General features: G+C 38.9%; 1 protein-coding gene across 2 annotated transcripts in view; it reads left to right on the top strand.

Moving 5' to 3' along the window:
- COL5A2 (collagen type V alpha 2 chain) overlaps positions 1-24,809 on the top strand; it is a 99,116-nt gene extending 74,307 nt beyond the window's left edge. Inside the window, exons 20-54 of one of the 2 annotated variants that reach the window (XM_039728752.1) lie at positions 116-160; positions 277-375; positions 846-899; positions 1,409-1,516; positions 2,018-2,071; positions 2,674-2,772; positions 3,428-3,481; positions 3,979-4,077; positions 4,173-4,226; positions 4,326-4,379; positions 4,870-4,923; positions 5,488-5,541; positions 5,875-5,919; positions 6,335-6,433; positions 7,184-7,291; positions 7,416-7,469; positions 9,008-9,061; positions 9,183-9,236; positions 10,285-10,338; positions 11,101-11,208; positions 11,317-11,370; positions 11,567-11,620; positions 12,745-12,906; positions 13,005-13,112; positions 14,262-14,369; positions 14,517-14,570; positions 14,898-15,005; positions 15,105-15,158; positions 16,425-16,532; positions 17,370-17,423; positions 18,116-18,223; positions 20,117-20,408; positions 21,159-21,346; positions 22,122-22,346; positions 23,177-24,809. In XM_039728752.1, coding sequence (XP_039584686.1) covers positions 116-160; positions 277-375; positions 846-899; positions 1,409-1,516; positions 2,018-2,071; positions 2,674-2,772; positions 3,428-3,481; positions 3,979-4,077; positions 4,173-4,226; positions 4,326-4,379; positions 4,870-4,923; positions 5,488-5,541; positions 5,875-5,919; positions 6,335-6,433; positions 7,184-7,291; positions 7,416-7,469; positions 9,008-9,061; positions 9,183-9,236; positions 10,285-10,338; positions 11,101-11,208; positions 11,317-11,370; positions 11,567-11,620; positions 12,745-12,906; positions 13,005-13,112; positions 14,262-14,369; positions 14,517-14,570; positions 14,898-15,005; positions 15,105-15,158; positions 16,425-16,532; positions 17,370-17,423; positions 18,116-18,223; positions 20,117-20,408; positions 21,159-21,346; positions 22,122-22,346; positions 23,177-23,323 — 3,228 coding nt within the window. In that variant the 3' untranslated portion in view covers positions 23,324-24,809. The remainder of the gene's footprint in view (positions 1-115; positions 161-276; positions 376-845; positions 900-1,408; positions 1,517-2,017; positions 2,072-2,673; positions 2,773-3,427; positions 3,482-3,978; positions 4,078-4,172; positions 4,227-4,325; positions 4,380-4,869; positions 4,924-5,487; positions 5,542-5,874; positions 5,920-6,334; positions 6,434-7,183; positions 7,292-7,415; positions 7,470-9,007; positions 9,062-9,182; positions 9,237-10,284; positions 10,339-11,100; positions 11,209-11,316; positions 11,371-11,566; positions 11,621-12,744; positions 12,907-13,004; positions 13,113-14,261; positions 14,370-14,516; positions 14,571-14,897; positions 15,006-15,104; positions 15,159-16,424; positions 16,533-17,369; positions 17,424-18,115; positions 18,224-20,116; positions 20,409-21,158; positions 21,347-22,121; positions 22,347-23,176) is intronic. The other variant, XM_039728753.1, reaches the window with a different exon arrangement.
- Positions 24,810-27,650: the final 2,841 nt, after the last annotated feature.

The raw sequence follows: 27,650 nt of genomic DNA, 5'->3' as shown, positions 1-27,650 counted from the left end.
TTTAATAGCCTATATTTTCCGGTCTTGTAAAGTGGATAAAATAACTATGTTCTGCTTTTGTGATTGTTGCCCATCTCATTAAAATGACTTTTAATGATTGGTACCTTATCTTTAGGGCGCTGAAGGGACAGATGGTTCCCCTGGTGCAAAAGGCCCTACTGTAAGTAGTCCTAGTTCCTGTAGTAGTAGTCTGTTGAAGAAATTGTGTAAGTTAATTTCTTTTATTCCCTTGTTTTGTTGTGTTTCCTTAACTGTGCTTGCTGTTTGTTTTTGTAGGGATCTCCAGGCACTGGAGGCCCCCCTGGATTATCAGGCCCCCCTGGTTCCCCAGGACCACAGGGCAGCACTGGTCCCCCCGGGATTCGAGGCCAGCCGGTAATGGGGTCTTTGTCCCTTTGGGAATTGTAGTGCCTGGCACGTGCCACTCCATGGAACTGAAGCAGGGATTAGCAGTGGGCTTCCTTTAAATTCGGCAGTAGCATACTCAGATCCTGTGAATCTGCTGTGTATTCAAAATACCACTACTCCGTTGAAAAAGAAGTGTGTCTTTATAAACCTCAGAAAAGACATTTATTTTTTTGTCTTGATAATATAATAATAAATAAGCATAATAAGGGTAAAGACAAACCATTATAAGCATCAGATTTATTTAAGTTTTTGTCTTGATAACATAATAATAAACAAGCATAATAAGGGTAAAGACAAACCATTATAAGCATCATATTATACTGCCTAAAGTTAGTGACTAAACTAGGAAATGTTTGTTTCATGGCATAATACAAAATGATGAAGTGGTTTATGCAGACTTTTAACTTTACTGGTGCTATCCATGTGTTTGTTTTCAGGGAGACCCTGGTGTCCCAGGTTTCAAGGGAGAAGCAGGACCCAAAGGTGAACCTGTAAGTCTTCATATACTTTTTAAGATGAAAAGGAAACACAGAGACTTATAACCATGTAACTTTTGGGAGGAAACCAACTCTGCAGAGTTTGAATTGGTTTATCAACCAGTCTTCAGCTTTTCTTTCTCACCAGTTAAATAATTGTGTATTAACTGACAAAAATATAGAGGTGAAGTAAGTTTCTTTACCACTGTCTTCTCATTTGAAAATTTCTATTAGTCTCACTGAATTTTGTCTCCTTTGCAGCTTCACAAAGTACAAATTATTGTGGGTGATTATAAGAAGCAGTGTCCAGCCCAACTGCAGAATTACAGTTTATTAGCTTATAAACATTGTAAAAGAGAAAAGCAGATGCTGAAAAGCTGTTATCTTTAACTGATCCAAGTCCTAACTATTTTTTTCTCCTTAATTTGGAAAAAATGTTTATAGTGTCCAGAAGACAGTCTGTTTCAATATGAGAAATTGTGAGCTTAACAATGTTTTTAAAAATAACATTTTATTCTCACTAGGGCCCACAAGGTCCCCAGGGTCCCATTGGCCCCATAGGTGAAGAAGGGAAAAGAGGTCCTCGAGGTGATCCAGGGTCAGTAGGTCCACCAGGTCCTGTTGGAGAGAGGGTAAGAAATCTACAGGAATAATATGTCTTAAGAGATGCACTGCTAAGCTGAAAAACCTTTTGACCTACCCATGGATGTTCTTACAGCTTGATTGTGGTTGTAGTCAAACCTTATTTTTCTAGCAGTAGTTACTACTGTGTGTTATTTTTTCACACTGGATACTTTTATGTGGAGATTCAGTGCCCAGGATAGTATGGTAGGAGAAAGGATGGGGGTAGGACAAGCTCATTGCAGACTTTTTCCTACACCTGCACAACTGCTCATCTTTGCTTTCAATGAGGCTGTTCACATAGAAGGAGCTGTCCAGCATGCATGAATGAGACACTGATGTTTTTACCATTTTTAAGTCACAACTTCACTCGCCACTTCCCAAGTTAAAGTACTGAAGTAAGAGAATTGTAAGGAAATTAACCGAATCTTCAACCCATAAATCTGGTCCTTTATTTGTAATAAGGTATGTAAAAATTAAGATAATTGTCTCATACCTACTGCTTTTCCTAGGGTGCTCCTGGTAATCGTGGTTTTCCAGGTTCTGATGGGTTGCCTGGACCAAAGGTAAATGAAATTAAATTGTCTATCTTTTATGGTGTAATTTGTTAAATCGTCATACATCCAGACATATAAAAAGGAAGTGTTGCATTAAAAATGTCTGCTTTTGGGCAAACAGGCAGATTCAATTTACAAATGCTAAAAGAGAATCTGAGTGTTTTGTGACAAAAATTTTTTGGGAAAAGTCACTTCCAGTTCCCATGATGTTCAGCTTTGCTTGCTTGTCCCTGGCTTAAAGCTTCCTTGTTTTGAAATGTTCACAATAAGGGATTGACCTGTTCTACTCATATATTGCTTTATGTACTGCTGTGTAGGAGGGGGCTCTGTGAAAAATTGCCTATTCTTTGTGTGTGCTGTGATTTTCTGGACTTGTCCCTTAAAAAGATGGGTTTATCTGGCTTTCCTAACTGCCTTTAACACTTCCAGGGAAGTGACTCACATGGACATTTGTCTAGTACTTCTTAGGAAACTAATAATAGTAAAAGTATTAATGATTTGTAACTTTGTTTGCAAAAATAGATCCTTAATAGAAGATACTGATTTTATTTCACCTGCTCCTGCTGTCACTGTTCTGGCTATTAACTAGTAGCTCACTGGTGTCTTTCTAGGGAGCCCAAGGAGAACGTGGTCCAGCAGGATCTTCTGGCCCTAAAGGAGGTCAGGGAGATCCTGGACGTCCTGGTGAGCCTGGCCTTCCAGGTGCAAGGGTAAGGGACTGAGAGCAGGACCCTATCAACCGTGGTACCTTTCATTTTCACAAGGCAGTAGTGATGTTGGAGAATTCAGAGGTTGTTATGCAGGGGCAGACTGGTTTCAGTGGGGCTGAAGGAGAAAAGACCTGTCTTTATTTCCTGCTGATGGTGGGAAGCACAGGTTTTGTTTTAGAAAAAGGAGAAATAGCCCTGATTGAGAACAGCTGATACAAATGAAGGACGTGTGTTTGTAAAGCACAGTTGCCACAGGTAACATGGATTGAAGGCCAACCTTCATTGACTTGGTTATTGAAAACATAGAAGACTGAATGAAACATATCACCTAGAGATTTTTTTTCAGGGAAATTATTGGAGGACAAGTCAAAATATCAGAAAAAGGGGATAAAGGGAGCAGTAAAATCTGATATAGATCATGGCAGAAATAAATATGAGCCTAGGGGAAGCTCAAGAGGTGTAAAGCAAGAAATAATAGGAAGAAGAAAAATCAAAGATAGTGAGGATGAAACTGTAAAGTGAATACAAGGATGAAGACCTTTAACATGGAGAACTTATTGCTATAGCAGTAATCAAGCATTACTTTGGGATTTTTTTATGTTTCTTGATTGTTATAGAATGATGGACCTAACAACAATACTATTCCTGCTTTTAGGGTTTGACAGGAAATCCAGGTGTTCAAGGCCCTGAAGGAAAGCTTGGCCCCTTGGTAAGTGACAAAAATTAGTCTTTTCAGTTAATGTCACAACAATTCACAGGTCCCACCTTACTGAAATTGCTTTTATTAACATGAGTTTTCTTTCTTTATTAAGGCTCATCTTCTCTTTTGATAGTTCACTTTACATTCCTAACTTCAAAATTAGTACCAGCAACATTGGTTTAGTTTTGTCTGTATAGCAGTGTCTCTTGCTTACCAGCTGCTGCATCATTGTTAAATGTCTGAACTAAATATTTTCCTAGTTGTTGCTTTAAGGACACAATAAATTATTTGTACATGTTTAAGTTCTAATAATTGCATAGCATTTGGTTAAATCTAGCAGTGTGGCTATTGTAACGTCTTCTGTAAAGACATTTTGACTGATAAGTGAAGCCCCAAGCCAGGTTAATGTTATTTTCTTTGTATATGCAAGCATTTTCTTGGGATTAATAAGTTCATATGAATAAGTATATTTAGACTTTAATGTGGAAAATGCTTTATGTCTGCAGGGGGCTCCTGGGGAAGATGGACGTCCAGGTCCAGCAGGCTCCATAGGAATCAGAGGTCAGCCAGGCAGCATGGGCCTTCCTGGGCCTAAGGGCAGTAGTGTGAGTATGGCAATCCCTTTTTGACTTGAATCATTTCTGTATATTTTATGGGTGAAAAATATCTAAACCTGGTCATTTTTATTTCTGCAATTTAGGGTGATCCTGGAAAGCCTGGAGAAGCAGGCAATGCAGGGGTCCCAGGACAGAGAGTGAGTGTGGCTGTTAATTTGCAGTGATTACGGAAAATTGTGCTTTTCTGTTATCTGTGTTCATTACACAAGATTTCTTCCCCTGTCATTTTAATGTAGGGAGCCCCTGGTAAAGATGGTGAAGTTGGCCCTTCTGGTCCTGTTGGCCCACCAGTAAGTCAGTTTTTACCTCTCTGCCTGCCTGGTACTCCATCTACTCACCCCTCTTTTGGCTTCTGTTCTTATCAACCTTCATGCCAGTAGCTTATTCCAAGCAAAAAATTCCAAGAACATTCAAAGAAAAATTGTCCTAGAAAAATTCCTAGCTTTGTATTAAAATATATATAGTAGTAATCTAATTCCTTTTATTAACCATTATAAAAAAATATGCAAGGAGTAAAATATTATTGTAGTTAATTTCGCCATCTTTCTTGGTTTTAATGGAACTGAATGTTTTCTTGTTACCAAAGAATCTTTAGGGGAAGGATTTTAAAGAAATGATACACTGTTATTACATCTTTTATATAGGCCATCTTGTCCTGGGATAAATAAAAACGTATAGCAAATAAATACAAATTGAAAATATGCATATTCAGAGAAAAGAAAAAATTGTGGAGCCTGCCTATATTCCTGTTCTGTTTACTTATTACTTCCCTTTGTGTAGGGTCTGGCAGGAGAAAGAGGAGAACAAGGCCCTCCAGGTCCTACAGGGTTTCAGGTATATGCATTCATTTTTATTTTTTTTTAAATTAAAAATAAACAGCCATGTCTTTATTAATTTAAATTGGAGAAATTCAATCAAGTGATGCATAATATAACTTGAGAACTAAGGCAAGGATGTTGAGAATAATTAATGATCCATAACTTTCCTATCAGCTGTGCACTAAGCTAAACTAGCAAAGGCTTAAACACCAGCTCTGTATCCCTTGAGAGGACCTTTGATGTCAGTCAGTTTTACTTTGAAAACTTTCCAAAAAAGTTCCAGATATGTAGCAAAATAATTGTCTTAATAATGAAGTATTAATTAAATCACTATCTGTTTGTAGAGAACTTTACTTTTAGGGCTGAGATGTCCTGCAGATGTTAAGGAAGGGCTGCTATCTGATTTAGAGGGGGAGAAACACTTTGGTGCAATATTCATGTAACTCTTTCCCTTGGGGACCTCTGAGAGTGTGCTCTTGTACTGAGTGTACTGCAACATTCATGATCTTGGTGTCCTAGCTAAGTCTGGATTTACATAACTTTCTATCATGTTAGTGACCATTTTATTTACTTTTTGCAGGGCTTGCCTGGGCCACCAGGTCCTCCAGGTGAGGGAGGAAAGCCAGGTGATCAGGTAATGTATGTGTAACATAACATTAAAAAGAATACAATTTATTGTATAAAAGTAGTTTTATCTTTTCTTCTCTAATTGAATTTCCCACTCTGTTTCAAAATACTTACTGATTGATGTAGTCTGAAAGCTGTCTAAGAACTGCTTTGGCATAAAATTATGATAATCTGTGTTCTTGGACAGAGCTGGACTATCACCTCTTGTCATTGACAGATAGGATTTAGAGCTGGCCATCTACATTCACAGTACTTTGGAAATAAAAATGTTTGTCTCTAATTTCCATAACTATAAAGTTATGAATAATGATTTCATTCTAATGGTGAATTTTGTTCTTAGGGTGTGCCTGGAGATCCTGGAGCTGTTGGTCCATTGGGCCCCAGGGTAAGTGTTTTCTTTCAGAGTTTAAATATTCATAACAGTTCCCTGAGGTTGGAAGTTGCTGCATAAAATGGACTTTAACAGCTAGAGTCGGTATTTGACTCTACCAAAAAAATGGGTGTAAATATGGATATGTTTTAAGATAGTTTCTGTAAAATATACCACCTTTAATAATTTTGTAGCTCCTGAAGTGTTGTTGAGTACTAGCTGCTAAATTATTTGGTTGATGCTGTGAAATAAATTTTTAGTTTGCTGAGCAACATATTTGGCCCACCTGTAACAGCAAAAGCATAAAGCTGTTTTTTATTTAATTAGTTCTCCTAGAATTTTTTCACAGGCTCTGCTACACTTATGGTGTATTTAGGATACCAGAATTCTATTCTGCCTTGTAAATAAATGATAATCTTCCATTTTGTAGGGAGAACGTGGCAATCCAGGGGAAAGGGGAGAACCAGGTGCCTCAGGACTCCAGGGTGAAAAGGGTATGGCTGGAGGCCATGGTCCTGATGGCCCAAAGGTAAACTGAGTTGAGATTTGCATTGCTGCAGTGATGTGATGAATAATTCTGCTCATTTGCATGAACATAAGAGATTTTATATTATAAATATGAAGGATGTCTCTGTTGTATAAGGAAGGATACACAATTCTGATTATAACAATATTAAAAAGTTGCAACATACGTAAATGTTGAGAATTCACAGTAGAACTGGGCAAAGCCATTTCTGAATTACAGAAAACCTTCAGGCAATGTTGTAAGAGCCATGCCAGTTTACACAAAGACACTTGGCAGGGCTAAGCAGTTAAAGAGAATGCTTCATGCCTGCATGCATGCACCTGCTGTGCGTGTGACTAGGCCAGCAAAGTCAGGTCAAGCAGGAGGTGCCTCTAGTTAATGTGAGACCTGTAACAGACATGAGCATCTCTGCCCCTGGAGACTTCTACCTGTACCTAGCTTCTGTACTAAACCTATGTGACATCAAGGTCGAGGCAGAAAGATTCTCAAGCTTCTTTTTTTGTCTGTTTTCATCTCCAGTATGCACTGATTAAATATTAATGTATTTGGAAGAACTGCGGTATTACAGTTGAACTTCCTGAGTAACACAATGGGAAAAGAAAAGTATTTGGATATGAATAAAGTCCAAATTTCAGATAAAATTATTACTTAAAACTGTACCCCAGAGACTTCAACACAGGCACAACATGTTCTGCAGCCTGGAGACAAAGATGCTTCTCAGATGAATAGGCAACAACTTGTTTTTTGTTCCAGGGAAGCCCAGGCCCTAGTGGGACACCTGGAGATCCGGGACCACCAGGCCTTCAGGGCATGCCTGGAGAGAGAGGGATTGCTGGCACACCTGGCCCTAAGGGTGATAGAGTAAGTGTGTTTATTGCTGTCCTCCTGAGTTGCATGACCCGTCCCTTAGCACTGCAGTTATTCCAAGGTATGACCTGCTCAGCATTCAGTGCCATAACTGGGACTTTCTGGGTGTTTTCCATAGGGTGGCGTAGGTGAGAAAGGTGCTGAAGGTACAGCTGGCAACGATGGGGCAAGAGTAAGTAAATCTGTCCTTCTCTTTAGACCTACTCTTCACACACAGTTTGTTTCCTGTGCTAGGGGACTCAGCTTGTGGAGTTAAACACCATGCAGTGTTATCATGGTATGTCATGCGTTTACAGTCATTACCTCACCCTCCAAATTTTTCAAGACTGCTGGGCAAAAATTTTTGAGATGTCTGTATTCCAAGCCCCCGTTTGGTATTATCAGTAATGCAGGTTAAGAGCTCAATGGAGAGGATTCAGAGTTGATTTGGGATTTGTCTAAGTTGACTATGGTAAAAAATATGAACAAATGAACAGGCAGAGATGAATAGGCAAAAAGCAAACCTTCCAGCTCTCAGTCTTCGGCTAAGACTCCTCCTCCTTGTCTCCACTGAGTTGCCCACAATCTGTCTTAAATTTCACAGGTGAAAATTCCTGTAAATGTACTAAGCTTCACATAAGCAGTAAGTTGCTAGTGCTTCTAGAAAGTTTTGAATCTCCATTGCATTAATAAAGTCTTTAGTCTGCTCAAGATGTGTTCAAGACACATTGCACTTACTCTGCTGCACAGACCAACTGTCCAGCTATCTCAATTGCACTGGGTTTTTTTTTTGTATGCACTGACCATTTTTCCTTCCCAGATGTTATTTGAGTTACTTTTTACATGAATTAAGAATATATCTGAGATTCTTGGGTTTTACAAACCAGTTGGAGCTGCTAAGCATTTGGAAATGTGAGGTACAGTGATAATACAAGGATCCTGTCTAGACTACGTTTATTGTTAAAGAGGAAACTTTTTTTTAAAAACCCTACTATACAGAAGCTCTAATAAAGTTATTATCTGTGAGCTGGAATTGGTTATCTAAATCAAACATTAACCAAAGATACAGAGCAGTACTTATTCATTGTAAGGGATGTTTAGAGCTTATGGTAGTTAATGAACAGGTGAAGTAATGGTGAGCTGAAGGATCATTATGTGGAGTTGGTGGGTTTGGATGGAGAGTTTGCAACCTATTTGCCTGCCTTATGAAGAGATGAAGGACATTTTTGAGTAGTTTGTAATATCTAAATGAATCTTCAGAAAAAATGGTGGATATTTAAAAAATAATTTTAAAAGTTAAATACTAACATAAAAGAAACAGAGCTCTCTGAAAGTTCAGAAAAAGACTTGAAACCTTTTTCAGAGAGTAAAATAAAGCTGGGGCTTTCTGTTTTTTATATCATTTGCCTTATTAATGAATACTGCATAAAGCAGAGGATGGACTTAGAGAAGAAAGAGAGAATGAAGGAAAGCAGGTCTTTTGTGGGGAGTTTGGTCATTGGGAGAGGAAATGCAAGTCAATTTTAGATAAAAATGATAAAATAAGTTTCCAGAGATAAAGTAAAGAATTCAAAGGAACAGAAAAGGGTAAATAGGTAATATATGAGGAAAAAGAGAAATATAATAGGAATACAATAGGATAAAGGGAAAAAGGTAATATATGAGAAGTTTTAAACTTTATTTTTGAAGCATCACTTTTCTAACTTCCTTTCATCTTAATTTGTTCAAAAGGGTCTCCCTGGTCCAATAGGCCCCATGGGTCCAGCAGGTCCCACTGGTGAGAAGGTAAACAGATGTTTCTTCCTTTCCCTACTGAAGTTTCTAAATATTATCAGACTTTATTAGTGTTTTAATGACCAAATAAGTTAGTTACTTGGGAAATAAAATTATTTCATTTTATTTTAAGGGTGAACCAGGTCCTCGAGGGCTAGTTGGTCCTCCTGGTTCTCGTGGAAACCCTGTAAGTAAACATGCTTTTTTTTTTGTCTGATATAAGTTAACAATACCTAATGCTGATCCAAACTCCAGGCATTTTTCTTATTTGCTGATAAATTTTCCCCTTTTTCTTTCCCTTTCTCTGTAGCCAAGTGTGAAGTACTGACTTGTTGCTGTGCACTTGCAAAAGTATTACCAGATTTTCTTCCTGTGACCTACACTTGTTTTAGGGCAAACTTTATAGAGTCACCCTCACTTACCTCACTCTTGAAATGATGCCACCACTTGTAATTGTGTCAATGTTTTTAAAAGCTTGCCCCTAGCAGATACCACTGCACATAAACAAATATTTAACGGGCAAAGCGCAGAGGTAATGCTTAGTTCATCCAGTTATGTAACTCTTGTCATCTTCCATCTATTAGTGATTTGAAGTATTTTAAGGGTTGACTTCAATTAGGGAATTAGAGGCTCAGCCCTTCTAGATCCTTCATACTGCTTGAAATTGATTATGTCCCTGTCATAAATCAGAACACTCTTATTTCCAGTATAACTTGGAGCAGCTTCCACCCTTTTAGGGAGTGCTGGAGTTGGCAACCTCCAGCTACTTCTTTTCCAAGCAAATGTTGAGTGAAAAGCTCAGTCAAAGCCAGTTGTGACCTTATGGAAGGGTACATCTTTGAACTACTGTGTTTTTTCCCCAGTGTGATTGGAGTGGTAGGTTGAATGAAATGTGTGCTCTTTTACCCTCCCTGGAAGGGGTGGGTTGTGACCAGAATTTCTCCCAATGCTGTTTTAATACTGACCTGTGCCTTCCACCTCTGAATTCTGAAAATAATTAATATAGTCTTCTGAAAGACTTAATATAGTCTTGAACGCATGGCAACTTTTAACATCACAGCTAACATCCTTTATTTTATGATTAAAAGATCATTTGATTCTGATTAATAGAGCAAAACTAAAATTACACTTATGACAGCAAATAGTTAATATTCTTTCTGATATATTGAGCTGTAACTGATAATATCTGTAGAATGATATTTGTTAAATACAGTTATTTCAATTTTTCTGACCAGGGTTCCCGAGGAGAAAATGGCCCAACTGGAGCTGTTGGTTTTGCTGGCCCCCCGGTATGTGTTTTGGAACACTAATGAGTTTCCTTTCCTCATGCTTCGACACACTTAATTTCCTTCATTATTAATAATATTGTGGTATTCTGGATTGGGAATTACATTTTTGCTGCAAAAAGAGCTGTTTCTTTCTCTCATCAGTATATCAAGTGAAGGAAAGAGCCAATAAGCGCCATGGACAGTTGAAAAGTGGTTTTCTGGTTAAGATTATGTAATTGCTCACCAGATTTCATATTTTCATTAGTATGTTATGTTGTTCCTTTGAGACTAAAATGAGGGAAGTTAAAATGTCTCTACTGAAGGTAGCAAAGATTTGTGCCATGAGTAGTGAAGGCTGGAATGAGGTGATCGACCAGATGGACTGGAATACCCTCAACTGTCCCACAGCCTAAATCTCCTGTTTCAGGATCCATTTCACAGTCTTGCACCTGCTTCCCTTGATGGGAAAAAAAGCCTAGAAAAGACAATGTTTGTTTTGTAGCAGCTGAGGAAAATAGAATATCTAAAGAGAAGAAAAATGTGAGCTAGATAAGTAAAACATTTAAAATGGAAATACTGGCTTCAGGGAATGTTTAGAAAATGTCGTGTGTATTCTTCAAATGACCATGCTGAATCATTAAACAAATACAGTGTTTCCTGGACTGATTTTTACCCCTGGTATTTTAATTTTTACCCTTTTAAAAATTCTCTACAGAATTATTTTGTTAGGAAAGATTTGGTGTTGCCTGCCCTGATGTTTCTTCTAAATAATTTTTCTTGTAGGGCCCTGATGGTCAGCCTGGTGTGAAAGGTGAACCTGGAGAACCTGGACAGAAAGGAGATGCTGGATCTCCAGGACCACAGGGTCTTTCTGGGTCTCATGGTCCCCCAGTAAGTACAAATAAAATCCTCTCAGAACCAGTGACATAGGCTGATCTTGGTAATTTAAAAAAGTTCTGGGTGTTCACTATCATCCCTCTCTTTCTCCTTTCCTTTTAGGGCCCTCCAGGTGTTCCTGGTCTGAAAGGTGGTAGAGGAACTCAGGGTCCACCTGTAAGTAGATATTATGTGTGGAGACCTGACTGCAGATAATCTAATACAGAAGTTTTATGCAATGTGTGTATTATTCCTTATCTCAGCTTGTTTTTTCAGTATGTAAATATAATTTACTCACTAATTCAGCCAAGAGCATTTGAGGTAACTATGTTTCTTTTGATAAAGATGGCATTAAAAAGGAGGTTTTTTTTAGGGTGCTACTGGATTTCCAGGATCTGCTGGAAGAGTGGGCCCCCCAGGACCTACTGTAAGTTGATTATCATTTTCCTAGTAGGTATGTTTTATAAAATGGTCACCAAGAATCTGAAGGTTAAATAAAGCAAGAAAGGTGAACCAGTGTTTATGGCCTGATGCTATTGAAGAGAACAGTTTATCAGCACTGACTTCTGTGACTGATTGATTGCATCATTAAATAAAGCTCATTAGTCTTCAGCTTAGTCCAATTTCTGATATTGGTCCAAACCTTTCCATTGGGTTAATTAGGCTTTCAAATTTCTGCTCAAATTGCTCCAATGACTTGATTGCTTGGAGGAATAAAAAACCCTCATTTATATTTTCCTCTATATTTTACTTTTTGTCCTTTTAGTGGTGACTGAAATTACAACAGTTTTTGGGAAAAAAAAGCCTCTACTGGTTCTCTTGTTGGTGGAGTTGGTTATAAGTTCCATTAGAATAAACTGAAACCTTCAAACACAAAATCTCTTCTGTTCAAACATTTTCAGAAATGCTATAAGAAAATACTAGCTGTTGATCAAGTTGAGGCTTGACCTCCACACAGAGAACTGTGTCATGCTTCATATGCCTTTTAATGTTATGATGAAAAAAACAACTTGCAGTCACTGTAAGGTTATCAAATGTGAAGTTTATGGAAAACTTAATATACACATATATATATGTGAAGTCTTAATATACACACACACATATATATATATATGTGAATTCTTTTACAAGTATTTGAGAAATGAACAAAGGTTTGTTGAAACACTAATTTGTACCATGGAAATTAAAAGTTTATATCCAAACTTTAGCTTGATGATGTTAGAAAGAATGGGCAAGGGTGAGTTTTCTAGCAGTGGTTATATACATGAGGTGAAAGAAAAAAAAAAGAGAGAAATAAAAGTGTCTTTTAAATGAGTGAGTTTGGAATCAAAAATTGGGGGGAAGAGATGGATGGAACTTGGACATCATTTGATATTTATTTCATTTCATTTATTTGATCATAAAAGAGATGATAGCTTTTAGCTCATTCACATTTGTTAGCCTCAGAGCATGCATTTATAGTTAATTGAATCACAGTCCTTAGAATCCTATTGTCCTGGTCAGAAAAGGGTACAATGTAATGAGGTTAATGAGGTGTTTTCATTTTTTTAGGGAGCCCCAGGGCCTGCTGGGCCTATTGGTGAACCAGGAAAAGAAGGTCCCCCAGGTCTTCGTGGTGATCCTGGTTCTCATGGCCGTGTGGGAGATCGAGGGCCAACTGGGCCTCCTGGTGGCCCTGGGGACAAGGGTGACCCGGGGGATGATGGGCAGCCGGTACGTCCCTTGACTGTCTCTCCACCAGCTCCAGGCTCACTGTCTTTGTTTGTTACTGCTGACATGACAGTGACATTGCTTTCTCCTCTGGATTTCAGGGCCCAGATGGCCCCCCTGGCCCAGCAGGAACTACTGGTCAGAGAGGAATTGTTGGAATGCCAGGACAGCGCGGGGAGAGAGGCATGCCTGGGCTGCCGGGGCCTGCAGTAAGTGACCACCAGGCCATGTACCACTGGCCTGGGAATTTCTGTGTGGGATTTGCAGTGTAGTGCTCCTTAGCATGAGGAGAAAGCTGGAAAACTTCAGTTGCAGGAGTGAAGAGAGAGAGAATAGTAAAGAACTTAATAGCTTGCAAATGCGTGAGGTTTACTTCCTTTTTGTTTCTGTCATAATGTCTTTTTGTCTAAAATTCACAGAATGACTAAGTGTTTACTTCCTTTTTGTTTCTGTCATAATGGAAAGTCTGAACCTGAATTAAAAGTGAATAATAGCATTAAGGCTTTTGTCTAAAATTCACAGAATGACTAAGTTGTAAGAGACCTTAAAGATCATCAAGTCCAACCCATGCCCTAACACCTCAACTAAACCATGGCATCGAGTGCCACATCCAGTCTTTTTTTAAACACATCCAGGGATGGTGACTCCACCACCTCCCCGGGAAGGCCATTCCAGAACTTGACTCTTTCCGTGTTCCTATTTGACTTAAACTTGATCCCTGAAAAAAACAGCCTCACACTCTCATTTATGTACCCAAAGGTTACTTGAATGTGAGTAAATACTCTGCAAGCACTGTTTCATAAATTGTGAACTACAGCCTTCCAAACTGCCACTTGAGCTCTCTTTGCATTTTCGCATTCATGTAGGATTTATAGATATTTGTTGGATAGCCTAATGATCCAGTACATCTAGCAATTAAAAAGTATTAAATCCATTAGTAAAAGGATTGATATGGAGGATCTGTCATTACCACTGGATCCATGAAGTCACTTTACAGCTAAAGGCTGAAGTTGGCTAGAAATTTTTCTAGGCTAACAAGGTTTCTTGGTGTTGCGACAGAAAAATCATGTTAATTATTTTAAACTTCATTATATTTTTCTGAAATCCAAAACACCATACCTATTGCAGATAATGATGTCAGACTTACTGATTTATCAGTAACGTCTTAAAAATACAAAGTATATTAAATACATATTCAAGTTATGTAAGAACCTTTTCTTTAAATATCAGGGTTTTATTTCATTCACAAATGTAGATGGTATTTCAGTCTGGCAGTAGTAGTTTGGCAGGCAGCAGGTTTTTAGTGCTTTCTTTGTCTTGTGATTAAAATTTTAATATGATATTTGTCATTTTTTTAGGGTACTCCAGGAAAACAAGGTCCTACAGGGCCACCTGGAGACAAAGGTCCCCCAGGACCTATTGGCCAGTCAGGTGCCACTGGGCCTGTAGGTGAAGCCGGACCAGAAGTAAGTATTACAGTATTGTAGCATGCAAGAAAAGACATGGTTGTTCTCCTTGACTTGAAGTAGAGGTGGAGAACAACTTTCTAATTCTTCTAGAAATGCAGGACTACAGAGTTAATCAATAGCTCTATTTTTATTCCATAACTCCAGGGACCTGCTGGTAATGATGGTACTCCTGGACGAGATGGAGCTGTTGGAGAACGTGTAAGAATATATTCTTTTCTTAACTTTCTTCTGCAAATCCCCATTTTTTTCTTGACTTATTGTAGATTTTCTTTTCATTCAGTTAACCTGGATGGAGAGCTTGTTCTGAAAGTGTATCCCAGCTTTGAATATAGTACCTCTCAAAGCTGAGGATGCCTGGCTAAGAGGTTAAGAACATCTGCTTCCACAAACTCAGACTTGAGTTCTTGCAGCAGGAATATCTTTGTAGGTTGCAATTGCTCAAAAATAGACTGGCAGTGCTACGGTTTTGTTACATTGGTCTAGACCAGTCCTCTTCAGATAAACAGTTGAAATTCTGCTTTGCAGGGTGATCGTGGTGAACCTGGCCCTGCAGGCTTACCAGGTTCTCCAGGAGGTCCAGGAACTCCAGGTCCTGTTGGCCCTCCAGGAGATGCAGGTCAAAGAGGTGAAACTGTAAGTGATGCTTTCAAAAAAAATACATAGTTTATCAAAAACTATTGTGTATGGTTTTCATGCATTGCCTCATATTTTTTCTGTATGCAATCTTTGTAGGGTTCTCGAGGTCCCATGGGTCCCCCAGGCCGTGCAGGAAAAAGAGGTTTGCCTGTAAGTTGCCCATGGTCACTGTGGTTTTGTCTGAGATACCACTGAGGAAAATGTGTGAGGAATTCAGCCCAAATGAGAATGCCAAGCAAGGCCTCACCTTGTGTTCTAGCTGCAAGTGGGTGCAGGTAGTTCTGAGCTGCAAAGCTGCACAGATTTGGATATTTGTGTTTGGATACTCCAATAGTGCTGTGGAAGCCTCTTTATTTGGAGCATGTTGCTGTCTGGATAATGGTAGGACCTGAGTTAGCAAATGGCTGGAGTCTGGTGTAAATAAGGGGTAGGGAAATGAATACTTGGCAAAAAGGGATGTTTTTAGATAAAAATGGCAGAAATACAGCAAAATCACCTGTTCCCATTAAAAAGCCTTAATTCAACTCATGAACTTCCAGCTTCAGTCTGAAAAGGAAAATAAACAAAACTACTCTTTTTTTATGTTACATAAGTCTTTTACAATCCAAGCCTGGAACAGAAAATTAATTGCACACTTGGGAAATTCAAAACAATGTTGTCCTGTCCCTAAGCAGCTGTCATTTGAGAGACAGTAAAGTTTATTGAGTAGTTAGTGATAATGATGCCATAGATAAACTATTTGGAATCTGGCATTGAGAAATTTAGTATGTAATTCGGGCTGGGAAATATAGAATTGAAAACAGCAGCCACGTTTTGCAATGATTCTTGAATTAGTGTTAGAAGTTTGCAATTATCAAAACTAACAATGAAATTGTGACAGTAATAGGAACAAGGTGTTTGTGCTGTCTGGATGTTGTTGTCTGTAGTTAGGGAATGTAACTTCTGTTGTACTTGAATCATAATGAAGGTGAAAGAAGCTGTGAGAAGTAAAGATGCAGTCTGGATGACTTCATACTGAAAATAGGCTTTATCATAATGAGTCTGTGCGAGATCCTTAATATTTCAATCTCATTAACAAAAATCATCTGCCATATACAGTAAGAAATACATTGGTATTAAAAAATGGTTTTCTAAATTATTTATCATTAGTACAGTTCCATGGGTTTTTTACTGTATTATGTAGCTAGGTAGAGTAAATTTGCTACATCTGTATTTAAGCACAACACAGTTTTCTGTAATTATTTACTTATTCTTTGGTAAAAAATTAAGTTTCTTGCAGCTGCTTCAACATAAACATCTTTCTGGCTTTAAAAGGGAAGGAGCTCTGAGTGCAGTGTGTAAAATTAAATGGGGGAGTTTTGAGGTTGGAGTTTTTTCCCAGTTCAGAATTTTACATTTCATCATTGATATTTACAGGGTCCCCAAGGACCTCGTGGTGACAAAGGTGACAATGGAGATCGAGGTGATAGGGGCCAGAAGGGACACAGGGGTTTCACTGGACTTCAAGGCCTTCCTGGCCCTCCTGTAAGTTGTTCTACTTTTACTATAATTTTATTTGCTTGGTACTTAAATGGCGTAGCAGGAACATAGTTGTTTAAAGTGGAAAAAAAGCACTTAGTTATTTTTTCCCCACAAGGTGTTTGAGTGGCCTGGTGTCTGTACTTGATAATATTTTTAATGCAATTTTAAAATACTGTTGTCTGATGAGATAAACCTGTTGTTGCAAGATATGTGTTCTGTTCTTGTTCCCCTTGCAAGGCCAATTCCTTACAGTTAATGACCTGTCAGCACAAGATGGTCACAGAAGCTGTAGTTTGAGATAAGCAGTTTAGAGTGTGAAATGCTTTTTGGCAGTTTTTGAATTCATTAGAATCAAGGAATCCAGTGCAAAATCCCAAAAGGACTGTGAGAGCATCTTCTGCTAATATTTTCAAGAACTTTGTGATTTTGTTGTCAATTGAATGGAAATATCATGGAAAACTTTTTTTTTTTTCTTTAAGTAACAAAAAATTCACTGCTTCTGTGAAAACGTTGGAAGTTTCAATGCACAGGAACAGCAGCAACAAAAAGCCTGACACCCAAATTACCTTTTCACTTGGTGACAGTGCTATCATTTACTCTCTTGTAAGCCACTCTGATTATAAATACCTTGAAACCAGGGCTTTTCTAGAGAAATAGCTTTACAGCCAAGCACCAGTAAATTTTATTAAGTTACTAAGGGATTAAGATAAAGGTACCACCCATTATTTATGTACTTTTTAATCCTATTCATACCAAATTGTGCGTATCACACACTAATACCTTAAAACTAAAGCAATATGCTCTAAATGGCACAATGATATGATAATTTCTGCTGTTTAGGGTCCAGTTGGTGAACAGGGCAGTCCTGGCATTCCAGGCCCATTTGGTCCCCGGGTGAGTATAACTTTTAAGGTTTTCTTGCTTGGGGTTTATGATTTTTTTCTTACTCAGATGTCTATTTCTGCATCACTTGTATTTCAATGACTTTTATTGACCTTGATATCATGTGGTCATTACCCTAATATTTTTTGCTGTGACATCACCTTGTTTAATATAGTAAAGCTTTGTCATGAATGTAGATTTTTGCAGATAAAAATGTTGGCTCAGAATGACTACAGGGCTGCAGTCTCTTTTTCCAAACACTTTTGCTGCAGCTGATACAAAGCCATGCGTGTGGCAGCTCTGCCGCTCATCCCCCATGTGTGTCATTAACCCAAAAACAAAGGAGAAATACTGTCCCTTGGGAACACCCAAGGGAGGCATCTGCATCTACCTCTGAGCCTGTATCTGAGGGTATACAGAAGCTACTGCAGTCTGCACAGCATCTGGAATCTGGAACTTAAATGGTTAAGGAAAAAGATAGCTGAGACAAGTTATTTCATGTGAGGTGATTCACTTGAGAAGAGCAGCTTTTAAACTGCCTTCTTACTTTTACAGAAGAAGAAAAGAGGTGATTTTAAAAAGTTTGGTAATAGGCACAAGTAATCAGATTGCTTCCTGACAAGATATTGCTTATAATGGGCTGTTTTGTAAAACTTTCTTATTAAATGCTAAAAGACATTGCATTTGTCTCCTGTATGTTCTAGGGTCCTCCAGGTCCAGTTGGTCCTTCTGGAAAAGATGGAAGTCCTGGTCCACTTGGGCCAATTGGGCCTCCTGGTGTTAGAGGAACTGTGGGAGAAGCTGGACCTGAGGTAAATTGATGTGAATATGGGGGAAATGGTTATCTTCAAATAATCAGATTCTTTTTTATAGTTCATCACGTTATTTTCTTAAACATCTATGAGCTCAAGACAAATGATAAAATGTAGTAGTTTCTCCAACAATCTTCCTTGGGTAACTGTATTGAAAGGGCTAATTTCTTACTCATTTTCATCTTCTGAAGCTGGATGACCCCAGCCTCATCCACCTGTGCTGTCCTTAGGCTGAGCTGGATGTAGTTCTGCAGGTGGCTTACCGGACCCTGCAGGATCTGTTTGGCCACTTGGGCCCTAAACCCTCAGGCCCAAGCACAGGCCAACAGTGGCTCAAGGCTGGCAGTCCCAGAGAGTGGGCACAGCCTCCTGCCTGACTGCCAGCACCCTCCTCCCCTGTGCCATGTTAGGGAGATCCTTCATTCCAAATAAACAGCCCAAACTCCTACACTGAGCCCAACTGACCTTCATGCTGGGCTGAGGTTTACAGACTCCAAACCATGAGCTGATTCACTGTGGATGAAAACTGGTTTGATCAGTTTGGAAAGAGTCCTAAACCTTGCTGGATGCCCCTGGCATATTCCACATGCACCAATTCAAAATACTCAAAAAAGGGTAGTTAAACTACTTGAAAGAAGATAAATTTCAAAAATTAGAGAATTTGAGAAAAGCGTGGTGTGGGTGGTCGTGTGGAGAATTAAAAAATTGATATTGCTTATTTTGTGTAAGGGGTAGAACAAAATAATGGGCAAGAAAAGGAAGGTAGTTTTTGTTGACTTTCTCTCTGGTAAGACATGGTGTTTCCTGTGTTTATCATGTGCTAATATTCTGCCTATTTCATTTGAATTTCTCCTAATTATCAGGATCTCCACTTCTGTCTAGACACCCAGACCTGTATGAAAAGTCTGTGGCAGAGCATAAGAATATAATATGTCTCTATCGTCTGTGTAATGAAACTACACAAGAAATATTACATTCCAATATTTTTAGTTTTGCTTTCCATGGGGGCTTGAGTGCAGCTGTAAGTTGGAACTAAAAAGCAAGAAATAAAGGTTGAGATTTCACTTTTCAGACACTGTGTGTGTTAGTTTGGGTGTGTGCTCTGTATGTGCATTTGGAGCACTAGCTTTGAGTTCTGAAGTAATGACTCTCAAAGGAAAGGCCAGTTCTGATCCACCACCTGGTGCACCAGAGCATCAAAATTCACCTGGAGGTACATTACAGACTTTGTGCTGCCAGAGAAGGGGTGGCAGGGTGAGATATGTTTATTAACAGATATCTTCTCATGTGTCCTGGTTCATGGTGACAGAAGGACCTCACAACCCACCATTTGGGAAAATTTATTTAGTCAGGAAAACACCTGATCTTCCAAGTAAGGATGATGTGATTCTGTCCCACAGAAAGACCAGAGTTCTGTGGCCAGAGAGCTCAGCATTCCACTGGATCAATATAAAGATGTTTCTAGTGCCAAATTTTCCATCCAGGAAAATGATCCTGAAGCAATTTACGGAAAGCAGGAATTTTAAAAAATAAATTTGTTAGGCAGGGATCTGAACAACGGAGGGACAGGTTTAACAAAGAGAATGAGGGCATTCCTTGGAGACTTTTTCCAGCTATTAATTTTAAAATCAGGAGTAAGAAAAAGTCGAGCAAGGCATTAAGGCAGTCAGAGAGGACATGAAGCAGAGTGAATGCTGAAATATCTCACATGCAGTTCTAATCTCTTATCCCTGTTCTTTGAAAAGTGAATTCTTTATATCTGAATTATTCCCTGTGCTTTAGAGTGACTGGCCCTGAAGTTTTGGGGTTTTTTTTTTGGTGGCAGGCTTTGCTGTCATTTGGCATAGTATTTACTCGATTGGACCTTTGTTGCCTTCTTGTTTTGAACCTTAGGGCCCACCAGGTGAGCCTGGTCCTCCTGGCCCTCCAGGGCCTCCAGGCCACCTTACCGCTGCCATCGGTGACATCATGGGACACTACGACGATGCCATGGCGGACCCACTACCAGAGTTTACTGAGGATGAAGCAGCCCCTGATGACCACAATAAAACAGACCCAGGAGTCCACGCCACGCTGAAGTCCCTGAGCAGCCAGATCGAGACCATGCGCAGCCCCGATGGCTCCAAGAAGCACCCGGCAAGGACCTGTGATGACCTGAAGCTGTGCCACCCCTCCAAGAGGAGCGGTGCGTGTTCACACCTCTGCTCTGGGCCCCCTGAGGCTGCCTCATGTCCAGCATGGCCTTGGGCACTACTTTGCACTGCTGCAACATAATTCTGCTTATGTCTTCCCAGTTGTTTCAAAAATCTTTGTGTGGGGGTTCCAGTCGTCGGTTTTTCTGAGTCTGGATTGGAGGCACTTGAGACAGTAGTTCACGTTTGGACTCAAGTGCTTATTATTTCTTATCAGCAAAACAGTCTCACTACTGTGAGTTCAGCAGCTTTTCATTAGAAGGCACAAAATGGCCAACAATCTCTTGTTACAAGGTCTTTTAAGACTAAACTATCCAATTAAGAACTGACACCTAGATTTATTTTCCCTTTTAACCCAATAACTGATCCCAAAGAGCTCGCAATGTGGACTTTGCTGCCAATTACAAAATGCCACCCAAACCCATAAAGAAAAAGGAAGAAGGAGCATGAAGAAGAAACTCAGGATGACACCCTGTGCCCTCCATCTTGCTTCCAACCACAACATACAAAAAATTGCAAAACCTAAATTTCTCACCAAGTGATACACCTACATACTTTGTATAATCTATTTCACATTTTCATGGACTCTAGTCTGTCTTGAAATCTAGGAAACTTTCTCCATGAATGAGGGTCAAAGTCAGTGCTCTCTTGGGGGTCAGGGCACCCCAGAGCAGAGAAATATTCCCGGTGCCTGGGTTTCCACATCTTTGTAATATAACAGTCATGTTTTGTGTTCTTTGTAGGTGAATATTGGATTGATCCTAACCAAGGATGTGTTGAAGATGCTATAAAAGTGTACTGCAACATGGAAACTGGGGAGACCTGCATTTCTGCCAACCCATCCACTGTGCCCCGCAAAACGTGGTGGGCCAGCAAGTCCTCTGACTTAAAGCCTGTTTGGTATGGCCTTGATATGAACAGGGGATCACAGGTAAATAAATGCAGTCACTCTGAAGAATTGGCTTCTGTGAAGCTTGTTGCCTTGTGGTTTGGAACTTCATCTGCTGCTCTAAGCAGGTTCTGCTGCAGTCACAGCGTTATAGTTGGTAATTGGCTGGCTTATAACCAATTGAATAAAATGGAACCTGCATGAACAGAGTAAAAAAATCCTCAGGAATTTGTCTTGTAGAAAAATTGCTTGGTTTTTATAGAAACACTGACACTTCGTGAAACGTTTGTCAAACTCTTGTGCAAATCAATTAATTTATAAGGCCCATTTGCAAACTTTGTTTGTTTATAAGGCCCAAATAGTCAAACTTTGTTTGTTCTGCTTCTAAATACAATACAAACCCTACAGAAAGCAAGTTAATAAATTGGCATTATATCAGGTGCATTGTAAAAGAGTTTTCTGTGCTTGATGTTTCTTACCTGCTTCAAGGTTGCCCTGATGCATTATTTAATATGTAAGAATCCCTTTCAGAAATTAGGCAGAATTCATTCCAAAGCTTGGCATATCTGTGGAGGCCAAAATTCCTCTGACTTGTGCAGTTGCAGAGAATTATGATCAAAATTCTCCCTGTTACAGAATGTCTAAATTTCCTTGTCCTGAACTTGTGGCAAATTACAAAAGAAACCACCCTTAGATTTTATGTAATAGGGCTCCTCCTAGTCATGTCTGAAGGATAACAATAATGGCAGATGTTTCTAAATTGACTAACTCTTAATTTCAGTGTCCTGTTAATTGATCTATTTCTTTATCTCCAAAGTTTGTGTATGGGGATACAGCTGTCACTCAGATGACATTCCTGCGCCTCCTGTCCAAGGAAGCTTCCCAGAACATCACCTACCTTTGCAAAAACAGTGTTGGCTACATGGATGACCAGACGAAGAACCTGAAGAAAGCTGTGATTCTGAAAGGGGCCAATGACCTGGAGATCAAGGCAGAGGGAAACAGCCGCTTCAGATACACTGTTCTGCACGACAGCTGCTCTGTAAGTTTGGGGATTTTGCCCAAAAGGACTTTTGTACATTTTCATTTCCCTCTTAAGTTAGAAAAAACCACCCACACAAGGAAGTAATTAAAGTTCTGCAGGATCTTTGTAATGCATTGTAGACATAACTGATCAAACAGGGATTTTGCTATAATTCCAGCTTCACATATTAAAAGTCTGCACTATTTAGTGGCTATTTGCAGATTCCTTCTTAGTGAGCAGTCTGAGATACATATCTTGGCATTTTGCATTTTTGCAGTACTTGTTTAGCTCTGAGTAGAATCACACAAACTGGTAATAAAACCCCAACTTTTGTCTGCCAGATGGTCAAGATTATTGCAGCAGTACTGAGGAGGAAACTTACTGGTACTATGACTGAGCTGGAAAGGAAACTCTACCTAAAATTTCATGGTGGGCACAGAAACCCACCATTAATACAGCAAGTATTAGATTTTTCACGTTCAAGAGCAGTTTAAGCCAAGACCAACATACTGGCAAATATTCCTAAATCTAGTTTTGCACCTGAAAAAAGTTAAGTACTCTCTGTGCTTTAAAGTAAGCCCACAATTATGGGTGAAGGCACGTATTATGAACACATAGAGAAGAATTTCATAGCAGAAGAGAAAAATCAGCCCTGATGTGTCAGTCTCATATATCTACTCATTAGAGACATTTCAAAACACCCAGGTGCAGTGCAGACAGTGTTGCTCAGGGTGCAGTGACACCCTCCTGAACAATCAGACAACTGACTCACCAGCTGCACTTCAGGCTGGTTTTGACATGAGCCTTGGCCTAATTTTTAATTTCCCCCCCCCTTCTTTTCCCCCTAGAAACGTAATGGGAACGTGGGCAAGACTGTTTTTGAGTACAGAACGCAGAACGTGGCGCGCTTACCGATCATCGACATTGCTCCGGTGGACATTGGCAGTACCGACCAGGAGTTTGGAATTGAAGTTGGGCCAGTTTGCTTTGTGTAAGAGCAAGGGGGGAGTATAACACACTACCCAGCAACAGCAGCAATTAAACATGAACTTAGACTGATTGAAGTTAATCCTGAGACTCTTGAAGTAATGGCTGATATTGGATCAGCATTGTATATACAGCTCTTTCTAAATGCCCGGCCTCCTTTTGAATATTTATTTTACTTACAAACCTTCTGTTTTCAATGATTGAAACCAACTGTTTAGTACAATTTTAAGAAGGTTGATGAAAACCTTCTAAAAGTAATATGAATCCTTTTCCTCAGTTTTGTTTCAAATTATTTTGACATTTCCAGGTATTCAAAATAGATAGATTTAATGTGGAACTATGTAAAAGCTCTAATGATTATTTCTTTTGCTTTGATGTTACTGAATAACAGAAAAGTAGAGCACTTTTGTGAACTGTTGGCTGTATTTCAATCATACCTGCTCCCTCTACCCCAGTTTGTGTTCCTTTGGTTGCCATTCACAGAAATCTGTGTCTTTTATAGAAGAAAATCTCTTCAGACAAGACCATCTTAATTTGGCATTTTTTTTTTCTTGCACTTTTCTATGTAAGTCTGCTCAGAAGAGTGATCCATAGCCATGGTTAATTTATGAAGTAAAAACATTACTGGGGTAAATATGAGTTTTCAGTAGGGGTGTCCCATATCTTAACTTTTAAGGCTAGATTTCACTTCTCACAATGTATCTGTGTAATTCCATTAAATTATCCTTAATCTTCAAAATATGTCTTAAACCCAATACTTGTTGATTTTCCAATATTAGCCCATCTAAGAAGCCATTACGTATCAAATTATACTGATGTCTTATATATGGTGCCAATTTCTGTGTGTTGCAGACCATTCACATGTATACCAGACCAAATTGCTAATAAAGAAAGTTGAGAAATTCCTTGGTTTTAGCTGACATCCAGAAATACATCACTAGTAATTTGACTTGCTGGCCTTGAGTTGTCAAGGCAGGAAAGTTCCATCATTTCTTAGCATGAGCTACCTCATCTCTGGAAGTTGGGATGCAATTAATATTCCTGGTTTTCTTTTAGGTATTAAAAGGTGCTATGCTTCTGTTGTTATTTCAAGATAGGAGATAGGCAGGGCAAAAAAAAAAGCAACAAAGTGATGGTGCTAAATGACTCTCTAGAAGGCTGATGAAATAAAGATGCCTACTGTCAATGTCATGTTCAGAGCTTAGCTGTTAGGCTTACAGTGTTTGAGAGAACAATGTTACAGTGCATTTATTTGTTGGTCATTCAGTATATAGAATGTTTTGTACCTCCAACATGCTTTATTTTGTAAAGTATGTGGGTACAAACTTACTTAGGTTTTTTGTTTCTTTACTGCATCTGTGCTCTCCACGTTTTTTTTTGTTTGTTCCTTAAAAAAAAAAATAAACAGCTGGGGCTCTCCCTAAAGAAAGTCATGCACATAGCTTTATTCATGTATCTTTGCAAAGCATTTAATTAAATACATGCTTCTCGCTATGTAAGTGGTTTCCTTTTTGTAAAACTCCTTCCAGTGTGTTCATTCCATATCAGTTCATTCCCAGGAAATTAAAAATAGAAGTACTTAATTGTTGTTTGGTTGCTGTTTGCATAAATCATTTGTAAGGCATTATGAAATATTTTGAAGACAGGAGTATTTGTAAAGTATCTTCTGTGTCAGTTTTATGAAGGAAATCAGCAGGCCTAGAAAATCTACATAAATAATATTGTTTGAGACTCCAGGGAGAATTTTTATTCAAGAGTGAAATGTGATTTGGCCAATTCCTGGTGGCAGTGGGAGTTCACACTGATAGGTGACAACTTCTGGACAAAACATAAAGTTGCATTTATAGTGAAGCAGGCAAGAACTTCCCCTTCCCCCTCCTGAAGGGGCAGGGTCTTTGCAGGTTTCTAGATTGCCCAAATGAGGTGAGGGCTGGGAAGCTGACAGGTTCATGCTGATGTTATCTGTTTGCTTTTACTGCCCATGCAGGAATTTTATTTCTTACTGGCATGAAACAATTTCTTACTGGCATGAAACAATTTCTATAACTATGTGACTCAGGGGTTAACTTACCATTCTGGTAGAGAACTTTTAGATAATGTTAATTTCAAGCTGCAGTGTAAAGGCTTGCTGCAATATGTTCAAGCAAAGGTGGCTGTGGTCATATCTCTACAGCACATTTATCCAGATGCACAAAATGAATAACATTTGGAAGACAGGTTTATGTTTGTAACTAGTTTTAATCTCTAACTTTCATCAAGTATTACAATCCATGCTTGGTATAAGTAGTTTGTAAGGTTGTTGAAGGAGAAGATTATTTGATTATGAAAAATACCTTTTCTTTTTTCTTTTCAAGTGTCTCTTTTCATCTCTATCTCCATATGAAGTGTGCAGTATTTCCTCAGCCAGGTGCTTTGAACACTGAAAAAGAGCTGTAACTAGAGAGCCATCTGAGGTAATATTCTGTAAAAACCAGGGCTGGAGAAGCACTAAAGGAAAGTCTGCTCTGAAGTGCAAGCTCTCAGGTAGTTAACAGAGGAGTCTGTAATGCAGGTGGTTGGACATGCTTTTCTCTTGACTCTGTTTAGAGCATACATAGATACTGCAACTCTTTCCCTGTTTCTGCATTCCTCAGAGTATTGTAGAATCATATTAGGAAGGAAAAAACAAAAAAGTGTGTGGGGGGTGGGCATTTTCTTATCCAGGAAACATGGCACAGCCTCATGCAAATACATCTTTAATTTTATCAACCTAGAATGAATGAGCTAATAATTTGTAGTTTATGAAGTAGCATTAAGTAAATGTCAGCTATAACATTTAGTGAAGTTCTGCCTTAGTGACAAATAGCTTCAAAAATGGTAGGAAAAAGGCACTTCAGAGTGATTAAAATAATATAGAGTGATTACAATAATACAGTATCAGACACTGCATTTAAATTAAATTTGAGTTACAAGAGTTGGTTCTGTTTTTCTTAACTAACCTGTCCTCAGGGAGAAACAAATCCCAGGACTGCCAGCATTGACAGAAAGCTCTTGGTTTCCTAAAAGCAGTAGTGCAATATTTGTTTGGCAACCATTCATTAAAAGCTCATCTAGAAATTAAATTCCCAAACTGCTTCCCTGCCTTCTGCTAGCTTCCGTGTGGTTATGATAAACAACAGCTCGAAGTTTTCAGCACTAAAAACGTTCTGGAGAGCACCAGCAGTACTACATGCAGTAGAAGAAGGTACCAAGCAACACAGAAATCTAAGAAAGAAAATGTCATGGCATTACAGCTAGAAACAGCACATCCAAATCCCACAAAAGAGCAAGAAAATGGAAGATTTTTCTTTGCAAAGGCAAGTGAAGAGTCTGAAGACAGTTTAAGAGCAAAAAGCACTATTATTCTTATTGTTATAGAATAAAAGCCCCTGTGGCTTTCTTTTATCTTCTATAACTACCTGAGACTGAGCATATCCATCAGCTGGTAAACACTCAGATAACTGATGGATATTTTAATTACTTTTTCAGGAAATGCATGCTATACTGAAAGTTTAATACTCACTGGGCAGTTTTTTCCACTGAGAGAGGATTCCAGAAAGAGTCAAACAATTGCAAAAGGAGAAGCAAAACTAAATGGAAATGTAGAAATGCTAATGATGGAAAATAGATTTTCTGCAAATATGCAAACACCACGGAGATAACAAGGTAAAAATTAGAGCATTAGATAGGTTCAAAAATCATGACAAAAGGTAAAACTAAATCAGGAGTTCAATAGCTGAAATAGAAATGCCTTAGAAGCTGTAGACCCACAGACAAATTTTATGGTGAATTTGCTGCTCATTCCTGTGAGGCAATTACTGGACAGTATCTTCAGGATCAGTCAAAGAGAAAAAAAGCAGTTTTTGCTTTTTCTAAAAGCCAGAAGAGAAAGGGCACAATATGAGAGCCAATGGCCTGTGCAGAGCTCAGGAGAGCCTGAGCAGAGTGGTGCAAATATTAAAACTGAGAAGTTTTATAGTATTGCACAACACCAGAGAATTTAATTGCTGATCTGTTTACTGTGCTCTTGGCATTACATGTTTTATCCTTTGCTGGGAGAAGGTCTGGAAAAGTACAAAGGTATCAGGCAACACTAGTTTGAGCAGGATGCTAAAGAGTCCATTTTTAACTCCCTCCCCCATGTTTATTTTGGGCACATTCCCATTTCCTTGCTGGTGGAGTTAGAAGCCATTTTTCTATAAGCTCTGGCTTAAGTTTTGTTATGTTCTCAGTATCAGAGAGTGCAGCACTATCAAATGTTTCTATTGCAAAATTAGTAATTTGTTCCTTCATTGAGATACTACTGTCCATCCTCCA

The sequence above is a fragment of the Passer montanus genome, unplaced genomic scaffold (assembly GCF_014805655.1).
Source record: "Passer montanus isolate IOZ18808 unplaced genomic scaffold, ASM1480565v1 scaffold66, whole genome shotgun sequence".
In the NCBI taxonomy this organism is placed as follows: Eukaryota; Metazoa; Chordata; class Aves; order Passeriformes; family Passeridae; genus Passer; species Passer montanus.
This window is presented reverse-complemented; position numbering and strand designations above follow the sequence as displayed.